Genomic DNA, 23,186 nt, shown 5'->3' with positions numbered 1-23,186 from the left:
AGGTAAATTGGAGCCAGATCATGAAGGGCCTTGAATGCCAGGCTAAATTTTTGCTATTTTTAGTTCAATGGGGAGCTACTAAAAGTTTTTGAAGAGGGTAGTGACATAAAAGTCCCACACAATAGAAAGGTAATTTTGGCAGCTATATGAAGGGTGGGTTGGAAAGGAGAGAAAATGAAGGCAGAGATCAATTAGGAGCCTATTGCAGGAGTCCAGGCAAGAAGTGCTCTCAATCTACTCCTGAATTAAACTAGGAGCCATCTGAAAGAAGAAAAATAGATATGGGAAATATTACGGAGAAAGCAATGGAATGGAACTGTGGAATGGGAAGTGAAGTGAGAGAGATGAATCAAAAATCAAAAGAGGGATTGAACTTGGGTGACTGAAGGATGATGGTACCCTAGTAGCTAGTATAGCTAGAAATTTAGAAGGGAAGATGACAGTTTTGGACCTATTCAATTTGAGATATTCGAATGACATCCAGGTAGTTCATCAAGAGGTTACAGACTTTATGGAACTGGAGTTCAGAAAGGAGATTAAGATTGGATACACAAAACTATGAGTCATTTGTGCAGAAATGATCATTAAATTCTTTTTTTTGTTGTTTGTTTGTTAGGTTTTTGCAAGGCAAATGGGGTTAAGTGGCTTGCCCAAGGCTACACAGCTAGGTAATTATTAAGTGTCTGAGACCAGATTTGAACCCAGGTACTCCTGACTCCAGGGCCAGTGTTTTATCCACTGCGCCACCTTAGCCACCTTAGCCACCCCCTGATCATTAAATTCTGATGAGATCATCAAGAGCATGAGTTTAGGAAGAGGAGAAAAGAAGGGAGGAGAAGAGAGGAAAAGGGGATAGCCAACATAATCTTGTAAGATAAATATACTTAATAAGTAGGGAAAGGGGGATGAACTATCTAAAGATTTAAAAGCAGACAAACAGGAAAAAGGAGAGGACGATTCTTGGTAGTGAAGGAAGGAGAATATAATCTAGGGGGAGAAGATTGTCTACAGTGTTGACTATTGCAGAAAGATCAAGGATGATTCAGGACTAAGCAGAGTTAACTTTAAAAGACTTTTATGACCTTTGGGGGAAAAATTTTCATTTATGAAAGGTGGGGGAAGGATGTGGAAACAAAAGGATGTGGAAACAAAAATATAGACTATTCTTCCAATTCTTTATAGCAGTGAAAGGGAGAATTAGAAAATGAAGGAAAGTTTTTTTTTTAAAGATAAGGAAGACAAGCACATTTGTAGGTTGATGGACAAGAGGGATTCATGGGAAGAGGAGAAAACAAAAGGGCATGGAATCAAGAAGACAAATTGAGTGGTTAGATTTGACAAGAAATAGTCTCATCTTCTGAGTCTGGTGCAAATTAAAAGAATAAAGATATATATAGAGAGATTTTGAGGTATATAGAGGAAGGAAGCCAAGAGAGATCATGGATGGCTTCTTAGCTAAATAGGAGGAGATATAATCTGCCTGGAGAGAGATAAGACTGAAGGAGTAAAAAGAAATCCTGAAGTAGTTGCTGAGGTTAGGAAGAGAATCTCTTAAGATTTCCATGCAAGGGAAGGGTCCAGTTAAGATTAGATAACATCAGTTTGTAGAAGAACTAATCTATGGTTTTGTGACCTTTGCCAGCACAGTTTAATGTCTTAGAACAGGATCAGAAAAGGCAGATATTAAAAGATTAATCAAAAGTTAAAGATTAGCTAGGCATGAACAGTGGAAAGATCAGAGGAGCTCAGATAGAGCTGAAGGGGACCTTGGAAGCTATCAGGCCCAAATCTCTTATTTTTTTTCAGATGAGAAAACTGTAGCTGGGAAAGATTTAGGGACTTGTCTGACATTACTACAGCTAGTAACTATCTGATATAGGGTTTGAACTGGAGTCTTCCTAATTCCCAGCTCAGCACCTTACCCACTGAACCACCCAGCTGCCTAAGTAAAGGGGCAAGGGATTCAAAATAGCACCCTTTTGGACCTGGGGGGAAGGGGTGGGAGATGGGGTCAAACAGAGGTAAGACTATGAAGGGAGGACAAGTCAGGACAGAATATGAATAGGAAATTGGTAGCCTTTGCACAGAGAGGGGGAAAAAAACATCTCAAGATAATTGTTGTGTCGACACCAACCACCAACATTCCTCAATCCTGGACCTGAAGAAGAAATCAGGAGATATTCAGGTTAGGAAGACATTCTGGGTCCATTTAGCCCATCACATCACAACTGAGACTGGTAAACAAGAGATATTAATATTGCAAACTTTATGGTTTTTGTGTTATCTTCAAGGGATAGGGTTGAAACCGAGAACTTACTCCCTTTGTTTGACCCTTCCCAAGTTTGTCCCTTTTCATTTTCTTCTCAGTCTTTTTCCAGGCAGCCAACATAAAATATGTTCTTCATGATTTGGGGTCCTTCAAATATTTCACTTCTCTTTAACTCCTGAGTTGGGCTCCGAAAGACCATCATTTGGAAATATGATGCCCGTGGCCACCTATGAGAACAATCCATGCCTGGTTCTTTGTAAAGAGATCTCCCATGTCAAATTTCTTTTCCACTTCTTGGAACTCGGGAATTGTGTAGGGCTAACCCCAGTCGACAGCGGGCAGAACTGAAAGATTCTCACACAACACCAACAGGTTTGCAGTTATGTATTATGGAGCCTACAAATTTCAGAAAGCAGGGAAAGAGAAACACTGGAAGAGCTGCCTCATGGTAATCTAATTACAACTAACCAGTCTATCTGTACCCCTCTACGTTATGATCTTCCGGTAGGAAATCCTGCTTCCACATGGAAAGCATGGATCACACGGATCACATGGACTGCCTGTATTGCATGGATTGCACGGATCACAGGGATCACATGGACTGCACGGATTGCATGGATTGCATGGATTGCATGGATTGCAAGGATTGCATAGGTTGCATGGATTGCATGGATCGCATGGATTGCATGGATTGCATGGATTGCATGGATTGCATGGATTGCACGGGTCACATGGATTACACGGATTGCACGGATCGCATGGATTGCACGGGTTGCATGGGTTGCATGGGTTGCAAGGATTGCAAGGGTTGCATGGGTTGCATGGATTGCAAGGGTTGCATGGGTTGCATGGATTGCATGGGTTGCAAGGGTTGCAAGGGTTGCATGGGTTGCATGGGTTGCATGGGTTGCATGGGTTGCATGGGTTGCATGGGTTACAAGGGTCACGAGGACCACATGGACCACATGGACCACACGGACCACATGGACCACACGGACCACATGGAAGGCATGGGTTGCAAGGGGCTTCAATGTTCACACAACTGCCGAGTCCGTAAGAATAAGTCACATCTTTCTCATCAACACATGGGGGCAAGATAAACTCTTTGCAGATGTTCATGTAGCTGTATTTTTTCGATCCTAGGCAATCGTATCTATTCTCACGTTCCGCTGATACAAACACCTTTCCATCTTTCACTCTGACTTTGACTTGGTCAGGTTCAAAGCCGCACACATTCACTGACCCTAGTATGTTACTACTGCAACAGGATGCTGCCAGAATCTTGTTTGTTGTTCTTCTTAGTCTGCAATTAAAAAAAAAAAGGCAGCTCAGACCAGATAATACTTTCAAAGAAAGACAGTATGATATGTTAAGTGGGGGTGGCAGTGAAGATAAAGGGGTCATCCAGATGGAACTCAGGGTCAGGAGCCTGGGGGTGACATATCTGGCTCAGTCACTTCCTAGCTGGATGCCTTTAGACGAGTCATTCACTGACCATCTACCTAGGCCCTGGTCTGAGAATGGAACTATAGGATTTCTGATATCCCTTCCAGGGACCCACAAAAATAAACTGTCCATCATTCAGAGGGCAGGGTCTATATGACTGCTATCTCAGATTGGCTTGTAGAGAGGTGATGGTCCATCTGGATCAATAACCTGACAGCTCAAGATTCTGGACTTTGTCAAATAATCTCTGGTCTCTGAAGTCAGGGACAAATTGTTTCTCTCCCCCTTTCTTGTTCTAGGCTAGGGGGCCCAGTGGATAGAACACTGGTCTTTGAGTCAGGAGAACAGGATCTGGTCTTAGACATTTGACTCTTATTGGTTGTGTGACCTTGGGCAAGTCACTTAACCCTTATGGCCTTACAATCCAGGTTTGTCTCCAGTCATCCTCATTCATATCTGATCACTGGACTCAGATGGCTCTGAAAGAGAAAGTGAGACTGGTGACTTAGCACAGTCCCCCTCACTCAAACCCAAATCATGTGCTTGTCATGGCATCAACTCCCTGATGTCATGGTCCTCTTTGAGAATGGGGGACAAACATCATCATCAGACTAATCTATAGACAGCTGCTGCATCTTCCTATCCTCTCAGAAGATGATGAGTCTCCCTTTGGAGAAGGGTGGGTGGTTTCCTGAATATTCCCAGAAATATAGATTGGCAATAACTGAAAGCCATCCTATCCCCTACCTTGCATCTCACTTGGGGCAGTAGACCACCAAATGCTGTCCCTGACCTAAGAGTGGGTTCTCTTTGGTTCCTTGCCACTGGTTTTTAGATTTTTTTTGGGGGGGGATTCATTCATTCATTGACTCTACCTAGTTTCCTATTCGGGTAGCCTACATGAAAGATAATGTATTATCTTACACTTGTTTCTCATAGTTATTTTTTTGAATCTTATTTTATTTTTTCAATTACATGCAAAGATAGTTTCCAACATTCATATTTTTCATTGATTCTTTCATTCATTGATTCAGAACTAGTTTCATATTCAGGTAGCTAAGATATTGTATTGTCTTAAATTTTTCTCTCCATCATGGCTATTTTTTCCCCAGTATTATTCCATTTTATTTTTTCAATTACATGCAAAGCTAGTATTCAACCTTCCTCTTTTTTATTTATTCTTTCTTTCATTAATTCAGGTCTAGTTTGTTATTCAGGTATCCTTCATAGATGATACTATATTATCTTAAACTTGTCTCTCCATCATGGTTATTCTTTTTTTTGAATGTTATTTTATTTTTTCAATAACATGCAAAGATAGTTTTCAACATTCATCTTTTTGTAAAATTTTGAGTTCTAATTTTTTCTTCCTCTCTCCCTTCCACTAACCCCCCCTCCCTCCCTATGATAGTGAGTAATCTGATATAGGATATACATATACAATACTATATTTCCTATTAGTCATGTTGTGAAAGAAAAATCATCAGAACAAAAACTCCTTGCTACTGTTAAGTGCAGCTGTTGACATTGTCTGATCCTAGAGCTATAAATTACCTGAGGGTTATTCAAAACTAGATTAAAAAAAAAAGAATGTTGGGGTGGTTAGGTGCCATAGTGGATAGAGCACTGGCCCTGGAGTCAGGAGGACCCGAATTCAAATTCGGTCTCAGACACTTAATAATTGCCTAACTGTGTGACCCTGGGCAAAGTCACTTAACCCCATTGCCTAGCAAAAAGCAAAAAAAAAAAAAAAAAAAAGATTTCTTTTAAAAAAAAGTGTTGAATGTAGATATCAGAAGGGGCTACCTGACTTTGATCTAAACTGTCTTCAAGATTGGAGCAAATATAAAGGAGCAAGTCTAAACCAGTTTTCCTGGAGCCCAAGACTACTGTTCTAACTAGATGTCACTCAGCCCTCTTCTCCAGCCTCCCTCATCCTTCTCTATGGACTTTTGGTTGTTATGTAAAAACTTATGTAACAGCTTCTGGAGGTTGTACCTCCATGGAAACCTCTCTCTATTGAAATGTATTTAACTCTGCCCTGTCCTCAGATGCTGTGTAGTGGCCCCTAATTGCAATCCTTGCCTTGGTTAATAGGCCCTAGTTTCTGCTGTTTTGGCAGTCTTTATTTCAGGTTGATATATTTGGTGTGAGGAAACGTCTGACCAGCTGCTGCTTTCACTCTCAGGTGCCTGGTATCAATAGGGACCTCTCACATTCCAGTCAAGATTTGACTCAGTGGCTTGACCTGGGTGAGTTTCTTGAATTTCCTGAACTCCTACCTCTTTTCAGTTAAGTTCTTGGCTCTTTAAAGGAACTTTTTGTCAAAAGACCCACAGGTAATTTGGAGTCAATCTGATGGGTTTGTAATTATGAACCCTGTGAGATCATTCTAACAAGTCCCTCTAAAAGGATAGCTGTTGGTTATATGTTTTGTATTTTTGTGGAGTATGCCACATGCTATGTGTGTTTATGTGTATGTTCATGGGTAAAAAGTCAGTGGGTTTTTTTTTTCCTTCTCCCTTCCATGGTCTAAGATTGGGGGGAGGAAAAGGTATGGTCAATAGAGCATAATGGGAGACCAAAACAGCAAAACCATCAATGAGAAAGAAATAGTTTGAGATGTATTTTTTCCTCCAGATTCTCCCTCTTTCCCCTCCCAACTACTTAATTTGACTAAGTCCTTATCTTTGGTAAAGTTGCTCTATAAGCTATGCACATCTCTTTGCCACAAGCAGCAGAAAAATAATTTACACAGAGTGTAAACAACTTGGGTTTTCTGTTTGTTTATTGTTTATCTGCTTTTAACTAATTAGTTTCTAACTAACTGAAACTTTCATTGGAAAATTGATCTTGAATATTAGAAATTGTAAATTCAAGTTTAAATCAACCCCCCCCCCCATTAAGATTTGTAGATTATGTTTAAATTGTGTCTTGAAAATTGTCTGGTTCCTTGGCCACCAAACAGAGTTTTAGGTGTTAACTCATGGAAAATCGGAAAAGGTTAAATAGAATTTGATTAGAAAATCCAAATTGATACTTGAGAGTTTTATAAATTAGTGAAATAGAAATCAATTTAGACATAACTTTTGAATTTGTGTGCATGTATGTTTGAATTTAGAAATTTTGCATAATTTGTGAGATTCCTAACCTTTTTAAAAATATAGTATGCATTTAAATTTTTGAGAACTTGTTTTGCTTCTTGCACACACAAAAAAGAGAAGTTTATTTAAAAAAGAAATTTGAAATGTTTATTATATTCTAAAAAAACAAATTTGAAATGTTTATTATATTCTAAAAAACACTTCATGTTACTTCTGTGATTAACATACCCAAACTTAATTGTTATTAGAATAAATCAAACTTTCGTTAAGCTGTTAAAAAATTTTCATAATTGCTAAGAACCTCTTAATGGTTTTTTTGGTGCTTTCATCTTTTAGGGAATAACAAAATTGTAAATGGTTGGTCACAACTGGACAGTTTGTTAGAGGTATATATTGATACTTAAGATTGCATTTTGAGAGGAAAAGTCTTTAATAAGTCATTAGTTTTATTTAACACTATGTGCTAAAAATATAAAGGAAATATTTAGTGGAGTGAACATAGTGTGGGACTGGGTAGACATGTGAGAAATGTAGGATTTGATGAAGTAAAGAATAAAGGAAATAAGAAAAGATTTGAAGAGGGTGTGTGATTGTGGAGAAAGAAAGACAGAGACAGAGAGAAGAGGGGGGTCAAGGAAGAATGCTGAAGTTTAAGCATGTTGAGAAAGCTTTGGGGAAGTTTTCTGATTTAGTAGAGAAAAAAAGGATATAGGAAACTATTTTTTTGTGACTTGCAGTTTGGAATTCCTGGACTCAAATTAGGGGATGGGGAAAAGGAAGCTTCCCTTTATCCTTATTGAGAAAACCTCAGAGATAGGTAAAATGAGACCAGAGACTCAGAATTATCCAACTCTGAGAAAATAATGAAAGTTAGGATGGTTTGTAAAATGCTTTTGTTGAGTACTCAATATCAGAGCTTATCAGTGTTTTATTTTAAGTATTTTATAAATGTTTGGCTATTATAATTTTCAGTGCTCAATTCATTGCATTAACTCTTTGTGAAAACTGTAATATAAAAATTAATTACATGCATATAAGGTGAAATTTAGTACCCCCAATAGAAGAATGGCTTCTCTTGTAATTTAGATACATACTCAAAAATCTCTTCATTGTTTTATTGGGTAAAACCTGTGAGACTTGTTATTTGACAAGGTTATAAATTTGTTTCAACTCTGGTGATGACATGGTGTAAATTCTGTAATCCTCAAACCTGAGATCTATGAGTTATCTTTTAATGTTGGCTCTTCTTATCATTGTGAAGCAGAGTTCACCAAGTGGTGGATTGTTTACCCACTACACTAGTCTTTTGAGGTTTTAAGTAGGTGATATCAGAAAAAATTACCACTGGCTTGTGGAGACTAAGGGATCATAGCAATCTCACTTTCTGAAGGAAGTTCCACCTAAATTTGTTCTGTTGTAGTAAAGTCAATTGTGATTTTTTAAATGTAAGGTAATTTGTAAATTGTATTCAACTGAGTTGAGAGATCAACTTGACAGGTAATGGGTTTTGTTTCAAGTTTCAGAGCTATCACTTGTAAAAACTGCACAACTCTGAAAAAATTTGTACTTCACTCCATTTAGAAAGCTGATTCTTTCCCATCGCAAACAATTCTTTCTGAGAGGAGAGTAAGCAAAAAAAAATATGTTTATAGAATAGGATTTTTCATTGTGAATTACACAATTATATTTAGAATTATCTATACTTATATCTTTAGCCAACTTTGTCTCATTAGACTACAGTTTAAGAAATATTGAACTCTACTGCCTTTTTACATTGGGTTGAATTCTAAACTATTTGAGAAAAAAGGGAATATAAGAAGAAAAGAACATTATGCAAAATCTTTTATATGATCTTTCTGAAGGCCTGATAATTTTTTATTTGCTCATTTATTGCAAGAGCTTGACAGAGTTGATAGTAAGTGCAACCAACCCCACTGTGATTAGTGAGACTGCTGTCTGAGATGAAACCTTTTGTGCCAATGGATTTTCTTTTTGAACTTTATTTTCAGGTTCATTGTGTCCTTGAGCCAAGGTTTCACTGCTTCAAGGAAAATGCCAGCAGCCCAATGAGAGTGAAGCCTGTGACTTACAGCCAGCGGATATCTGTCCCTAGGAAAAAGGTTGCACCTTGGAAACACTAAGGTAGGAACCTCTTGACTCAGCTTGCCATAAAAGAAAACTTCCCAACTAGTTAACTGTGGCCTGGCTAGGGTAGCCTGTCATACACTTGACTGTTTATGCTTATTTTCACCTACAAGCAATTGGAACTGAGCAAGCTTTAAATATTTTTGTGCCCTTGGACTTTGTCCTAGAGGCTGATATAGAGGTCACAAACTGCTTTTATTCTCTCCTAGTAAAATATCTATAACCAGTGAAACTCTAAAAGTAATTGTTGTTGTAATACCTTAGCACTCCCTATTTTCAGTCAGAGATTCCATAAATTGAACATCTAAGTAAACGAGTATCTGACTTTGTCATTTGCCTGTCTATAGTTATATGTTCATGTATATGATAAGGTCCTTAAATTTTCCAAAATGTAATGGGAATAACAACAGAATATATATGTATTAGTTAAAATCCAAAACATCTTCAGTTTTATTTTAAAGAAAAAGATTAACCTTAAAAGAGAATAACTTTTGAACTATCCTGTGTTACCTTAAAAGGAATTCCAATTTTTTACTTAGGTTATTTAATGTGAGATAAACATTTGTATATAGAGTATACTCTGAAATGCAAAGGAATTGCTCAAGGATTTGAAAAACGACTTAAGAACAGTGGTATATGTGGGTATATTATCTAGTTCATTTGAGCATGGTTATAGACTAACTCATTTGATGAAATCTAAAATTATTTACTTTATTTGGATACCTCACCACAGCCTTAAAAAAAATAAAAATCTTTTGGGTGAATTCCTTTGTGTGACTATTAAACATAGGCATAGGCATTTACTTACAAAGAATGCTGTTAATAGATTATTAAAGTATATCTCTTCCTCCTAAGAGTAAGTTATACTATTTTTTCCTATAAGTGTTACAGACATTTTGACTCTTCAATGCTCTTAGCATTCAAATATTATGAACCTGAGCAAGCATTTTGGTAAAACAGTATCTTTTATTAAAAACAAAATTTTAAATGCCTACAGAAGAATATTACAAATTAAGCATCTTGTGTTCTGTATATAGGAAGATTGTTTTGTTTCACAATAGGATATCTGACTAAAATTTGTTTTATAATGATCTGGTGTTTTTTTTCCTTAAAGCACGTTTATATTATTTAACCTTTTTCCTTCCATTAATAGTATTTTGTTTCATTGCTAATTTTATGAAAATTAGCAACCTGTGTTTTGTTTTTAGCTTTTCTCTATTTAATTTTTAAATGTTGTCATACATATGTCACTATGATGCTATTTTTAGGTAAACCATTTCCATACCAAGTGTGTCTTAAGTTAAATTCAACCTTAATGAAGTACCTTCTATATTTTTTCTTTCCTCTCTGAAATGTAATTAAATATCTCTATCCAAATACTGAAATACTTATAATAAATAATCCTGGTAAAAGTATAACTGCCTAAATTTCTTATAGTTACTGTTATAATTAATTCCTAATGAAAATGTAAAAAAGATGTTACTAAAAGCATATGCTCTATATTTAATTAAATCAAATGAGTCATGAGTCAAATGATTTCAAGGTCGCAAGCCATTTCAATAAGTCTAATAATGTTGCTGTTGCTGACCACATGGGTCCCCAAGTTCTCTGTTGAGCATCTTACAGTAATTTAAAATCAAGTACATGTAAGGTACTATGTTAAATTTGCATATCCATAACATATATTTTATATTATATGTATAGGTATATACACACACACACGCACACACACACAAAATACAAAAACTTTTGTCATCTGATCTTTTAGATAATTTGTTTATTCCACAAGTCAAATTCTCATGGATTCTTTCAAAATTTCCCTTTGACTTGTTGACAGTGATTAGAATCACTCAGGAGGAGAGAGATTTCTAGAAGACCAATTTAACTGCATTAGGAGATGTTCTTAGAAACCAGACAGTTAGCAGCACAAGCCATCTGAAATTCTAAGGTAGGATGGACTAATGAAATGGATAAGTACGAGTGGGTTACCTTTCCCTTTCCCTTTCCCTTTCCCTTACTTCCCATGTAGAATTGTTATTTGTAAGATCTGCTTACAGAAGGAGACCGCCCCCCCCCCCAAAGGCTCCCGTCTATGTGTTTTATTTTTCTCTTTTTCCTTTTCCTTCCCATCCCTCATAGGTCTGTATCTTTTTCCCTTTGGGGGGATGAATTAAGCATTGCCTACATATCGCTTCTCTTCAGAGGTTCACGTTGCTGATACTGGACCATGGTTTATACTAGACCTCCTCAAGGTCATCCTTGTTCAGCAATGGAATTTGTCTTGACCAGAAGGTGGGGAATGTCGAAGGCAACTGCTGACCTTGCCTCTTCCTAGAGCTATGAATTACCTGAGGGCTACTGAAACCAGTTTTAAAAAGAATTTTGAATGTAGACATCAAAAGGAACTACCTAACTTTGATCTCAACTGTCCCCAAGATTGGAGCAAGTCTAAACCAGTTTCCTTGTTGCTTCACCTGGAGCCAGAGCCTGCTGTTCTGATCAGATGTCAGCTTTCCCTCTCAGCCTCCCTCAGCCTTCTCTATGAACTTTCAGTTATTATATTAAGCAACTTAAGTAATAGCTTCTAAAGGCTGTACTTCCAATATTAAAATATATCTAGCCCTGCCCCTCTTGGGCACTTCAATACTTTAGCACTGTGACTCTGGTTTGTAATTCCCTTGCCTCAGTTAAAAACTCCTAATTTTTGCTGTTTTGTCAGTCTCATTTATTTCAGATTGATGTCACTTAACAGTTCCATTGTGTGGGCCTTAGAAGGAAAAAAAATTGTGCCTCTAATTTGACTTTTTTGTTAATTCTGCATAGACTGACCTCTCTGGGTGACAAGGAAACTCTAATCTGCATTTACACATCATTTCATTTGCCTCAGAAGTTCAGATATTCTTTTTTTAGGGTAATAGGAATTTTTTTTTCCTTTAAAAAATAATTTTTAAAAAATGGTCTAATTTAAGGAAAACACTGATGGAAAGAGTATTTCTTAAGTAAACTTAAATGGATAAAATGAGCAATTAAATCTTTTAGCAGACAAGAATAAACTACTAGCCTGTTAATTAACAGTCAAATTGCTCTCATTTCCAAAAGATTTTAGTCAGACATTGACATAAGAAAACTCATTTCTTACAATGGAACTCAGAATAGAAAAAGATTGGCATGAAACTCTAGTCTCTCTCTTGACCCTACAAAAGTTCTGGTTGTTCCATCGACCAACAGAGAAGAAATGCACAATAGAATCTGCCATTTTTGTGAAGGGGTTGATATAAAACCCCTTCCTGCTTCACTCTGGGCCAAGTACTCTTTTTTTTTTCTTAGGTTTTTGCAAGGCAGATGGGGTTAAGTGGCTTGCCCAAGGTCACACAGCTAGGTAATTATTAGGTGACTGAGACGGATTTGAACTCAGGTACTCCTGACTCCAGGGCCGATGCTCTATCCACTGCACCACCTAGCCGCCCCCCCAAGTACTCTTTTTGCAAGGAACCAAATCAGATACTGCAACAATGCATGTATGGGGAGAAACAGCTTCACTTTCCAATACATACTGAGGCTACTCCAAGGAGGTTGGGGCTGGAAGAGAAAGGAAATTGGGTCAATAATGCTGCAGATGCTGAAAGAATGTCTGTGAGCTAAGTAGGAGGCAGGTACATATATATCACCATTAAGAAAGCTTCTGGGCTGGTAAGTAAGCAAGCTGACAGATATTCATTCTGGATAGATAGGGAATAGCTCAGACAAGTAGCTCATGAGCCAGCTTGGAAACCCCAGACACCAGGCTTCCTGGAATGGATAAGAAATTGAAAGGGGCCAAGTTCCTCTCTCTTCTGTTGGGAACAATCAAGGTTAAAGTTTCCAAGATGAAGCACTTGTTTTTTTAGGGATAGGATCCCAGTCCTGTGCATCCCTGAAGGGATCTATTTTCTGGGAGGAAAGAATCAGAGACCTCTAATCCCATCCAGTTTTCTAAGCAAGGCTAAAGTTAGGAAGACCCCTAGTTCTGTTTCTAGTTGGAAGATGAAAAGCCCTAAAGTACCCAGGATATTCTGCAGGCTTCCCAAGTCTCAGATCATTGTGGCTCCTCTTTAATGGGACAAGTTGTGCTCTGAGCCACTGGAAAAATGTCAGTGCTCTCTCTCTCTCTCTAATCCTCAATCTCTTTATTGTTTGCTTTCTTTCCTATACCTACATATTTGCTCATATCTCACAAACAACAAAACAAACACAACCCCTCCCAATGGACCTTTTTCATTCCCTCAAACTATTTTCCTGTATTTTTCCCCTTCCCTTTCCCAATCAAACTCTTAGGAAAAACTACACTGATTACCTCAATAAATCAATCAGCAAGCATTTATTAAGTGCCTGCTAAGCATCCTGGCACTGTATAGAGGTAGTGTTTGTTGTCCTTCTTTCTTGAAGAGGACAAAAATGACATCACTATGTTGGGAAAGTGGTCAGACCAACATCAGCCTGAAAGGTTCTAACACAAATAGTCCACATGAATATATGGATGAAGATGTCTTTAAATTTGTGCATCTCAAGTTTCTTTCAAGCTTTTATAACTCTGAGATAGAAGTACAAAGAATGAAAGAATTCCTACTTGCAATAGATTTTTAGATTCTAGTGTAAAAATATATGAAATTAAATACATGCATACCTACAGACCTAGATGTATTTGGGAATATTTGTGTTTATATACATATACATACATACATATATATATATATATATATGAACATGTATTGCATAAATTACACAAAGTAATTAAATGTAAGTATAGTAGTTTGGTAGTGAGAGCATTAGTTTTTGAGGAAAGGGACTGGGCAGGAAAAAATTCCATACAGAGGGATGATGCCTGCATTATATCTTAAAAGAAGAAATGGAAGAAAAAAGGGACTAGGCATAAGAGATGGTCATGTAAAGACACAGATGGGAGATGAAGCATCTTAAGTAAGGAATAGAAAGACAGCCAGTTTTTCTTGTTCACTTCCTTTCTTCTCACATCTCAAGTCATTGCAATTGTGGCTTCCAACTTTGCCACTCAACTGATACTGCTCTGTCCAAAATTACCACAAATCTCTCAAATGCCAGATCTGATAGTCTTGTCGTAGTCTTTCTCCTTTCCAACCTTTCTGCATCATTTAGCACTATTGACCACCCTCTGCTTCTGTGTACTGTCTTTGCTCTGTTTTTTAGGTGACTTTCTTCTTATCGATGCTAACACTCCTGTCTCCTATGTTGAATGATCATCTATGTCATAGCCTTAACTTTTGAACTCAAGGTTCTTTACTTAACCAATTTCCTTTTCCTTTATGCTTTTTCCATTGGTAACTTCAGCAACTTCTATTGGTTTGTTATCTTTATGTAGATGACTCAGGAATTTTTAAAATTTTGCCCTGACCTCTCTTCTAACCTTGTACATTTCTGAGTTGTCTATCTCTAACTGCCAAATGGAAATTTCCAATGGAATGTTCCTCTATCATCTTGAACTCAATATTTCTGAAACAGAACTCATTTTCTTTTTCTCCAAACTCATTCCTCTTCTGAATTTCCTATTTCTGTTAAAGGCATTATCATCCCATCAGTCAATCACTGGGACATTGGTATCATCCTTGATTCCATACATTCTCTCCCCTCACCCTCAAATCCTGTTATTTCTACTCCAACCAACATCTTTTGTTTATGTTCTTCTTATCACATAGGTACTGCCTTGGTCCAGAACTTGCTCACCTCTCATTTAGACTATTGCAATAAATTTAATTAGTCACCACTTCTCCACTGTCTTGCCAATCCCACCCCATGCTCCACGTAACTGCCAAGTGATTATCCTGAAGTACAATTTTCACCTTGTCAGCTCTCCTACTCCAAACTCCAGTGGTTTTCTATTGTCTTTAGGATCAAACTTCTCTGCTTGAGATATAAAGTCTTTCACTACATGACTCTCACTTATCTGTTTAATCTTACATATTAACTTTCTTGCACTCCATGAGCTAACTATACATTACTATTGATTCTTCATCATATCCGTGTCTCTGCACACTGTCCCTCATCCTGGGGAACATACTTCTTCCTTATCTCCACCTCTTCAAATCATGTTTCCCTCAAAATTCAGCCTAAGAATCACCTTTTTCTATGTGAAGCCTTTCCTTATCCCTGTCTTCTATTGTTCTTCCTTGTTTCCCCCATTGCCACCAGGCATTTAAATTGTAAAGTTTATATTTATATGAATGCAATGTAAGTTCTTTGAGAACAAGGACTATTTAATTTTTCCCTTTGTTTTCTCAGGATCTAGTTCAGTGCCTGAGACTTAAATGGGAATAGGATCTCATTACCTAAAGTAGGGTGTGGGGTCCCTTTCTCTAATTCTAAGGGAGTGCAGTGTATAGAGTGCTGGGTCTGGAGTCAAGAAGAATTACCTTCCTGAGTTCAAATCTTGCCTCAGACACTTACTAGCTGTGTGACCTTGGGCAAATCACTTAACTCTGTTTTGCCTCAGTTTCTTCATCTATAAAATAAAGTGAAGGAAATTACAAAGCTCTCCAGTATCTTTGCCAAGAAAACCTCAAATGGGCTCATGAAGGGTGTTGGATATGACTGAACAACAGTGACAGCATCCCAGATCTCAGGGCCTCCAAGTTTTTTCTCCATCAGTTGATAGGTACCAGACCTTCTTTTCCTCTCCCTGAATCATTCCCTGTTCCAGCTCTCTTTCACAGTACAGGAGTCCCACAAAGCCTGGGGCAACGGTCCTAATTTGTTCCATTCCAGAAAATGTTCTGTGGTCCCCTCATCTTGTTCTCAGATTGACACAAATGAAAAATGACTAAGCAACAAAATCATAACAAAAGCATGTTATGGGGCAGAGTTTATTTGACAGATTAAGGATAGAGATTGGACCTGTGGTTATCTTTGTTATCAACATTATTATTTACTCTCAGATGAGAAAACTCCCTTTACTCAATGCAGATCAGCATCTTGTCTGTCATTTAGAGCATTGAGATATTAAGTGACTTCATTCAGGGTCACAGAGTTAGTCTGAGCCAAAAGTAGAACTTCAACTCAGGATTTCCTGGTTCTGCTCTTTGCCCATGATGCCATAATGGCATGATACTTCTCATTCATCAAAGCCCATTATAACAATCTATATTCACAGACCACTTTCAGGTTTATGACAAACTTTGTAGAATCATCCCATTCACAATCTTTACAATATGGCAAGGATTATTGTTCATTTTATTGATGAGATTTATTTGAGACTTCTCTCCTAGATAGTGCAGCTTGATCATTCTACTTCCCAACACGCACATTAGATTATCACTCCCTTTGTCCCAGGCAAAAGTAGAAATTTTACAATTCATTACTGGGGGGAATTCAGCTGCAATCTTAGAAGAGTTTCGACCAGATTTAGAGCATAGAACCCATCAAAAGTGTAATGTTCTCATTTTGCCAATGAGGAAAATGACTTGACCAAAATCACATATATAGTGAATAACAAACTAAGCTTTGAATTCAGATTCTCAGATTCTGAAGCAGAACCTTAGAAGAATAGGCTGTGCTAGGAACAGGAGTGTGCTTGGAACTAGCATCTCCCTCTATTTGCCATTTTATAATGTTGTAGTTTTAAAGCTGACCAATTCCCCTTTCTGCAGAGAAGGAAGAGAGAAACTAAGTGACATTCTCAGTCTCATAGAACTACTAAGAAATTTTAGTGGGACTTTTATGTTATCTAGTGGATAAAGAACCAGGTCTGGAGTCAGGAAGAACTGACTTCAAATAACCTTAGACACTAGCTGTGTGACCCCAGACAAGTCACTTAACCCTGTTTGCCTCAGTTTCTTCATCTGTCAAATGAGTTGGAGAAGGAAATAGAAAACCACTTCTATATATTTACAAAGTCCCAAATGGGGTCATGAAGAATGGGACAATGACAGAACAACAAGCTCTTCTAGAACAAATGCTTTTCCCATTATCTGACATGATCGATAATGATCAGATCTATGAGGGGAGGAATTTGGGGGTTGGGGGGAGAGTAAAGAGAGTATAGAGAGGGGGCCAAAGAGGATTCATCCTGTGGTTCTTTTGAGGAAGGGTAATTATAATCCTGTTCCCTCACTTCTCAGGAGATTTAAATCATTCCAAAGGTCTATTCCTGACTTACCCTACTGTCTTATCTCCTTTGCTTTATTTCCCTTCTCTCTCTTTTCCAAGTCTCAAAATGGTATCTGGGCAAGCATAGCATTAGGGTGGTGTGCATGATTAGGGGGTCAAGCAGAGGAAGTGTTCTGGGACTTAGAAACTGTAATCTGACTCACCAACTCCAAATCAATGAGACCTGTATATGAACCTTCAGATCAGATGGTGAAATGCTGTTCTCCTAAACAGCAATGTCATAGCATAGAATGCAGTGGAACTAAATTTGGAAATTGGCTAGCATGAAATAACTCTTTTTTTTGTGCAGTCATTGGCTGAATGATGATGGCAAAGGACTAATGAAAAAGCACATAGCATGACCTCTCTCTGTTGGGTACACTATCCCTGCTGCTCTCATGGATAAGAGAAGATAGATTATCTCATCTCACTATAAACCTGACTTTGGGGCTTTTTCTGGAGATTTCTGACAATCCAGTCTGTGCTTTAATCCTTAGAACCAGATAGTGAAGTTACCATATTATAAATACTAATTGACTTTTCAATAACCTTTTTATTTGCAAAGTACTTTCTCTACATTTCATTTGATCCTCTCAATGATCCCATGTAGCATGGTATTATTGATATTAATTCCCATTTTATGAATGGAAAAGTTGAGGCTCACAGATGTTAAGTAACTTGTCCATTCAGGTAACCAATAATTATTAGAGCCAAGATTTCAATCTAGGTCTTCCTGATTGCAAGTAGAGTTCTAGCATTTCTGCCTTGGTGCTTTATTTACCATTTATGTGAGGAATACCATCTGTGAATTCCTTTATGATATTTTTATAGTCCCTCTCCCTCTCAAAAAAATCTGATTCATCATGTTTATTGAATTCAATATATTAAATTTAGAGTTGGTTGGGGTCTAGGCTTGTGGCATCCAAAGATTCTCATTATTCTCTCATAGTACTAATTGTTTACCAACCTCCAGTGAAAGAAGGGAGGGTAAGGTGGGAAAGAAGGAGGTAACCTAAAATTTGGATGAGGGACTTGGAAGTTTCATGAGACTGTGAAATAGCGATGCCTAATGTGTTTGAGGACTTTCTACTAAAACAAACAAAAAAAAAACCCAATGCTTTGTATAAAAAATATACAACAAATAATTTAAGAATTTAAGAAAAAGTGCTTAATAAACAGTTTTTACAAGAATGAGTGAATTGATACTTGGATTTGAGGTCAGCTAGAGAAATGGTAGACTCAATAGGGGTTAATCCCAATGGAGAAAATACATTCATGAATATCTGATGAATCAAAGGTGCCATATCTCATTTTTCTAGATTGACCCATAATCCCTTCCTAATTGAATAGCTCTATCAAAGGTACTTAATAACAGAGGTTTTTTTTTTATGCAAGTAGACATGGAAGGGATTTCAGAAGGCACCTAGTTTCACCTCCACATTTTACAAAGGATAAGTCAGAAGGGGCAGCTAGATGGTGCAGTGGATAGAGCTTGGGCCCTGGAGAAGGGAGGACCTGAGTTCAAACTTAGCCTTAATAATTATCTAGCTGTGTGACCTTGGGCAAGACACTTAACCCCATTGTCTTGCAAAAACAAACAAAACAAAAGAAGACAGACCCAGGAAGTTTAAGGGACCAACTAAAAGTCACACAGATAATAAACATTAGATAGAGAACTGGAACTCAGTTTCTTTTATTTCAAGATCCAAAGCTCTCTCCATCATAACATGTTGCTTCTAAATCTTTAAGTTCAAGAAACATTCATTTATTACATTATGAATTCTAAAAGGGAAGGATTTATACAACTGTCTTTGTGCATCTGACAAGTAGAGAAAAAGAATCTAAATGAGATGGGGGTCCACAACTTAAAACTATGATTACCAAAAAACAAAATCAGAGTAAATCTAAGATCAATGGTTCTTTACAGTAAAGGTGGCAGCTTTCCTTCTTGCTCAAGGAAGAGAAGGAATCTTTGGATAGGTAAAAGATAGTAGAGAATCTTTTGCTTCTTCTTTTGAGGAGACAGGCTCACTTCTCTAATCTTTTAGGATAGATCATAAAGGATAGATAAGGGTAAAGACAGAAGACCTCAACTCAAAGAACAAAGTGTATACATACATGTGTGCACATATATGAGGTCACATACATGTCTATATAGAGATATACGTGTACAAATATACAGTATGATATACAATATATTTTTTATAGTGTATATATATATGTATGCATATGGATAGAGCTATATAGATGGGATGGATGACATTGAGCTAGGACTTCTGCAAAATTTCATATTTCCTATTTTGGAGGTTTTTTTGTATTTTGTTTAGTTTTTGCAAGCCCAAGATCATACAGCTAGGCAATTATGTGTCTGAGACCAGATTTGAACTCAGGTCCTCCTGACTTCAGGGCTGGTGCTCTATCCACTGTGTCACCTCGCTGTCCCAAAATTTTTATATATATGTGTGTGTGTGTGTGTGTGTGTGTGTGTGTGTGTGTGTGTGTGGTGTGTGTGTGTGTGTGTGGTGTGTGCATATATATATATATATGTATGTGTGTGTGTGTGTGTGTGCATATGTATACATATGGATAGAGGGATAGATGGGATTGATGACATTGAGCTAGGATTTCTGCAGAAATTTCATGAAGAAATTATGGAATATTTGACTAAAAAATCATTTGTAATTTGTTATTAGAAGCCATGTCTAGGAATATCAGAAAGCTATTTCTCAATCACTATATATGTCCAAACATCTTTATGCTAGATCATTGCAGGGATGGGGAACCTTTATTCTTCCCAGGGCCATTTAGCTATTTATAACATTATTTACAGGCTTTAGGTAGTCAAAAATTCACCCTTAAAAACTCCTAGACTTATTGAATTTCAAGTTCTACCTGTGGTTGCCTTGTCAATTCCAGACCAATATGGCCCCCCAAGGGTTGAAGGTTCCCACCCCTCTGAGAGCATTGGTGTTTGGTTAAAAAGCTTGACCATTTCAGAACTAATGCTTCAAAGGACATTCTGGGAACTATTGGAGACAAACTGATTAAATTCATAATAAAAATGTACTATTACTTGAACACCATAACTAGACTGTAACTAGAATCCTTCATTTCCTTCAAAGTTCATGTTAAGTACCATTCCTATGTAAGACCTTTTCTAAAAGCTTTTTGTCTGACAGATCCACTTAATTGCCAATGCCCTGACCTCCTTCTCCCACAATTACCTTGTATTTATGTCTTCCCCACTAGAATGTAAGGTTCTTGAGAGCAGGAACTATTTCAATTTTGACTTTTTATCCACAGCACTTAATATAGTCCCTGGCTACATATAATTGATGCTTATTGAACATTTGTTGTTTAAATGATTTATCAGCAACCTTTGCAGGGAGAGGTAAGATAGGGAAATACAGCTTAATGGATGCCCAGTATAATCTGCTCAGGGCCTACAAATTAAGACATCTCTTGATGAGAGTATAAAAGCTGAGTCAAACCTTAAAATTAAAAAAATGAATTATCATGACAAATGATCCAATCACTACCTTACCTAGAGGGAAAAAAAATGGGTAGCATCAGATTTTAGGTTCTCAGGTTCAAAGATGGTGACTACCACTATAAAATTTAAAGATGCTTGCTCCTTGGAAGGAAAGCTATGACAAATATGAATAACACACTAAAAAGCAGACACATCACCTTGCTGACAAAAGTCTGTATAGTCATAGCTATGGTTTTTCTGGTAGAAAATGTATGGCAGAGACAGCATCTTGCCACAAAGGTACCTTGTCAAAGCCATGGTTTTTCCCAGTAGTAATGTGTTATTGTTGTTTGTCCTTCATTCTCGAAGAAGACCATGACATCAGGAGGAGAAGTCATGACAAGAACATGAATTGGATTTGAGCGAGGGGAGGTTGTACTAAGTCATCACTTTCTCCTCCAGAGTCATCTGGATTCAGTGGTCAGATATGAATCAGGATGCCTGGAGACAACCCTGGATTCAAGGCAATCAGAGCTAAGTGACTTGCCCAAGGTTACACAGCTAGTAAGAGTCAAGTATCTGAGGTCAAATTTGGACTCAGTTTCTTCTGCTTTCAAGGCTGGGGCTTTAAACCACTGCACTACCCAGTTGCCCTAGAATTGAACTATAAAGAAAGTTCAGTACCATTGAATCAATGTTTTTTACTTGTGGTACAAAAGAAGACTTTTGAGAGTTCTTAGACAGCAAGGAGATCAAATCATTTTTTTTTGCAAGGCAATGGGGTTAAGTGACTTGCCCAAGACTACACAGCTAGGTAATTATTAAGTGTCTGAGGCCAGATTTAAATTCAGGTACTCCTGACTCCAGGGCTCTATCCACTGCACCACCTAGCCACCCCGATCAAATCAGTCTTAAAGAAATTCAGACTATTCATTGGAAAGACAAATAACTGAAGCTGGAGCTTCTCACATAATGAAAAGAAACTCACTGGAAAAGACTTTGATGTTGGAAAAGATTGATGGTAAAAGAAGAAGGGGATGGCAAAGAATAAAATGTATAGATAGTGTGATAGAAACAATGAACGAAAGGTTGGACAGTTTTTGCAAGGGAGTGGAGGATAATTTGTGCTTTTCTAAGTCAACATGTGATGTATTTCTTTTGAGTCTAACAACAGTAGTCCAATCTTCTCATTCTACGGATGGGCAAATTGAGGTCCAAGGAGGGACTTGCTCAGGGGTTATACTGATATTACTTAATAGGATAGAGATTTGAACTCCAAGATCAAAATCCTTTCCACTCTAGCATTTGTTTCTTTCCTTCTTCAGATACATTACTATTATTGAACAAGAAAGTAATGAAATAAATACAAATTTCAAGGTATCACTTGACCTTGGGTCAAATGTTATTGTCTGTATTTTCTTCTTTGCTTCCCTGCTCACAAAACCTAAAATATACATAAGATATTTTTATTAATACCTCCCTCATTGTCATTTCTCTCATTTCAAAAGACTCAGTTCACTTATCCCCAGGCAGGAAAAGATGCTGAGTTTGCTGCGTTTAATCATTGGGAACCCCACTGTCTTTTCCTCAAACCTAAATACAATAATAATAATAATAATAATAATAATAATAATAATAATAATAGTAATACTATAAATCTGTGTTCTTACTACTTCCTCCATGAGCTCATTGTCTCTTCCTTCTCCTTACTATAATAATTCTTTTTATTCCCACTCATTTTTCTCGTCTTTGTGAAAGAACCAATCATTGAACCTCTTTCCTTATCCCATCTTATCAAGTTAATATTAGCAACTATAAATATCTTAGAATAAGTTTACTTGGTCAGTTCTTTCTTTTCATCCAGAATGGCTTTAATGGCTTTCCTCTCCAAACTTCTTATTGATGGTCGAAGACAGAATAGCTTGATATCGCACATGCAATAGGGGTATAGATCACATAACCCACACACGCGTGAACACTTTGAAGAGCAGAGACAATACGGGTATGGATGTAACTCACAACAGCAATAAGGATGCACATAGTAGTCACAGAGGCAACGTGAGCATTTGTCGAGGCATTTTAATTGCCTCAGTTCTCGGTCCACCTTCCTTATATCTCTTCTGACACTGTCCAATAGACAATTTAGTGCAGCCATTACAGTCACACCTTATTTGTTGGTGAGTACCTTTGTAAATTGGCACTCGAGGGGAGGAAAAAAATTGTTCTAAGCTCTTCTCAAGAGTTTCTTTTAAAGATAAAAGAAACCCACATGATTCACTTATTTTATAGCATACCTTCTATGACCTCACCACCCACTGAGGATGTCATAGTCTCTGTTACCATGTGAACGGAGTGGCTAGTTTATTGTGTCCAGAAAAGCTCTTTTGAGGTTGGAGTTGCTCTTCATGTTCCTGAGTTTCAGAGTTCAGAGCTCGAGAGGTTCCCCAGGCTCTTTCTACCTTTTTGGTGCTTGTCAGGAAGGTCATCTTGGTGCATTTTACCTGAGTGTGCCTTCCTGGAGTAGTGGACTTGTGTGTAATGGTCTGCTTACCTCTCTGTCCCTGAATCCATCTGACTCTGACATCTATGTCTCATC

The 23,186-nt window shown here is 37.5% G+C and overlaps 1 protein-coding gene across 1 annotated transcript; it reads right to left on the bottom strand.

Annotated features, from left to right (window-relative positions):
• Window positions 1-2,251: 2,251 nt before the first annotated feature.
• On the bottom strand, window positions 2,252-22,866 carry ODF1 (outer dense fiber of sperm tails 1). Its single transcript, XM_074200793.1, has 2 exons — window positions 22,429-22,866; window positions 2,252-3,572 (listed from the first exon to the last, which is right to left on the bottom strand). The coding sequence occupies exons 1-2, from the start codon at window positions 22,743-22,745 to the stop codon at window positions 2,756-2,758; spliced, it is 1,134 nt and encodes a 377-aa protein (XP_074056894.1). The 5' UTR covers window positions 22,746-22,866; the 3' UTR covers window positions 2,252-2,755.
• Between the last annotated feature and the right edge of the window lie 320 nt (window positions 22,867-23,186).

The sequence above is a fragment of the Macrotis lagotis genome, chromosome X (genome assembly GCF_037893015.1).
Source record: "Macrotis lagotis isolate mMagLag1 chromosome X, bilby.v1.9.chrom.fasta, whole genome shotgun sequence".
Classification (NCBI taxonomy): Eukaryota; Metazoa; Chordata; class Mammalia; order Peramelemorphia; family Peramelidae; genus Macrotis; species Macrotis lagotis.
This window is presented reverse-complemented; position numbering and strand designations above follow the sequence as displayed.

Coding starts and splice junctions, on each gene's coding strand:
- ODF1 (XM_074200793.1), bottom strand. CDS start 22,745: ATGGCTGCACTAAATTGTCTATTGGACAGTGTCAGAAGAGATATAAGG. Junction 3,573..22,428: donor GAAAAGAAAGAACTGACCAA/GTAAACTTATTC, acceptor TTTTAATTGCAG/ACTAAGAAGAACAACAAACA.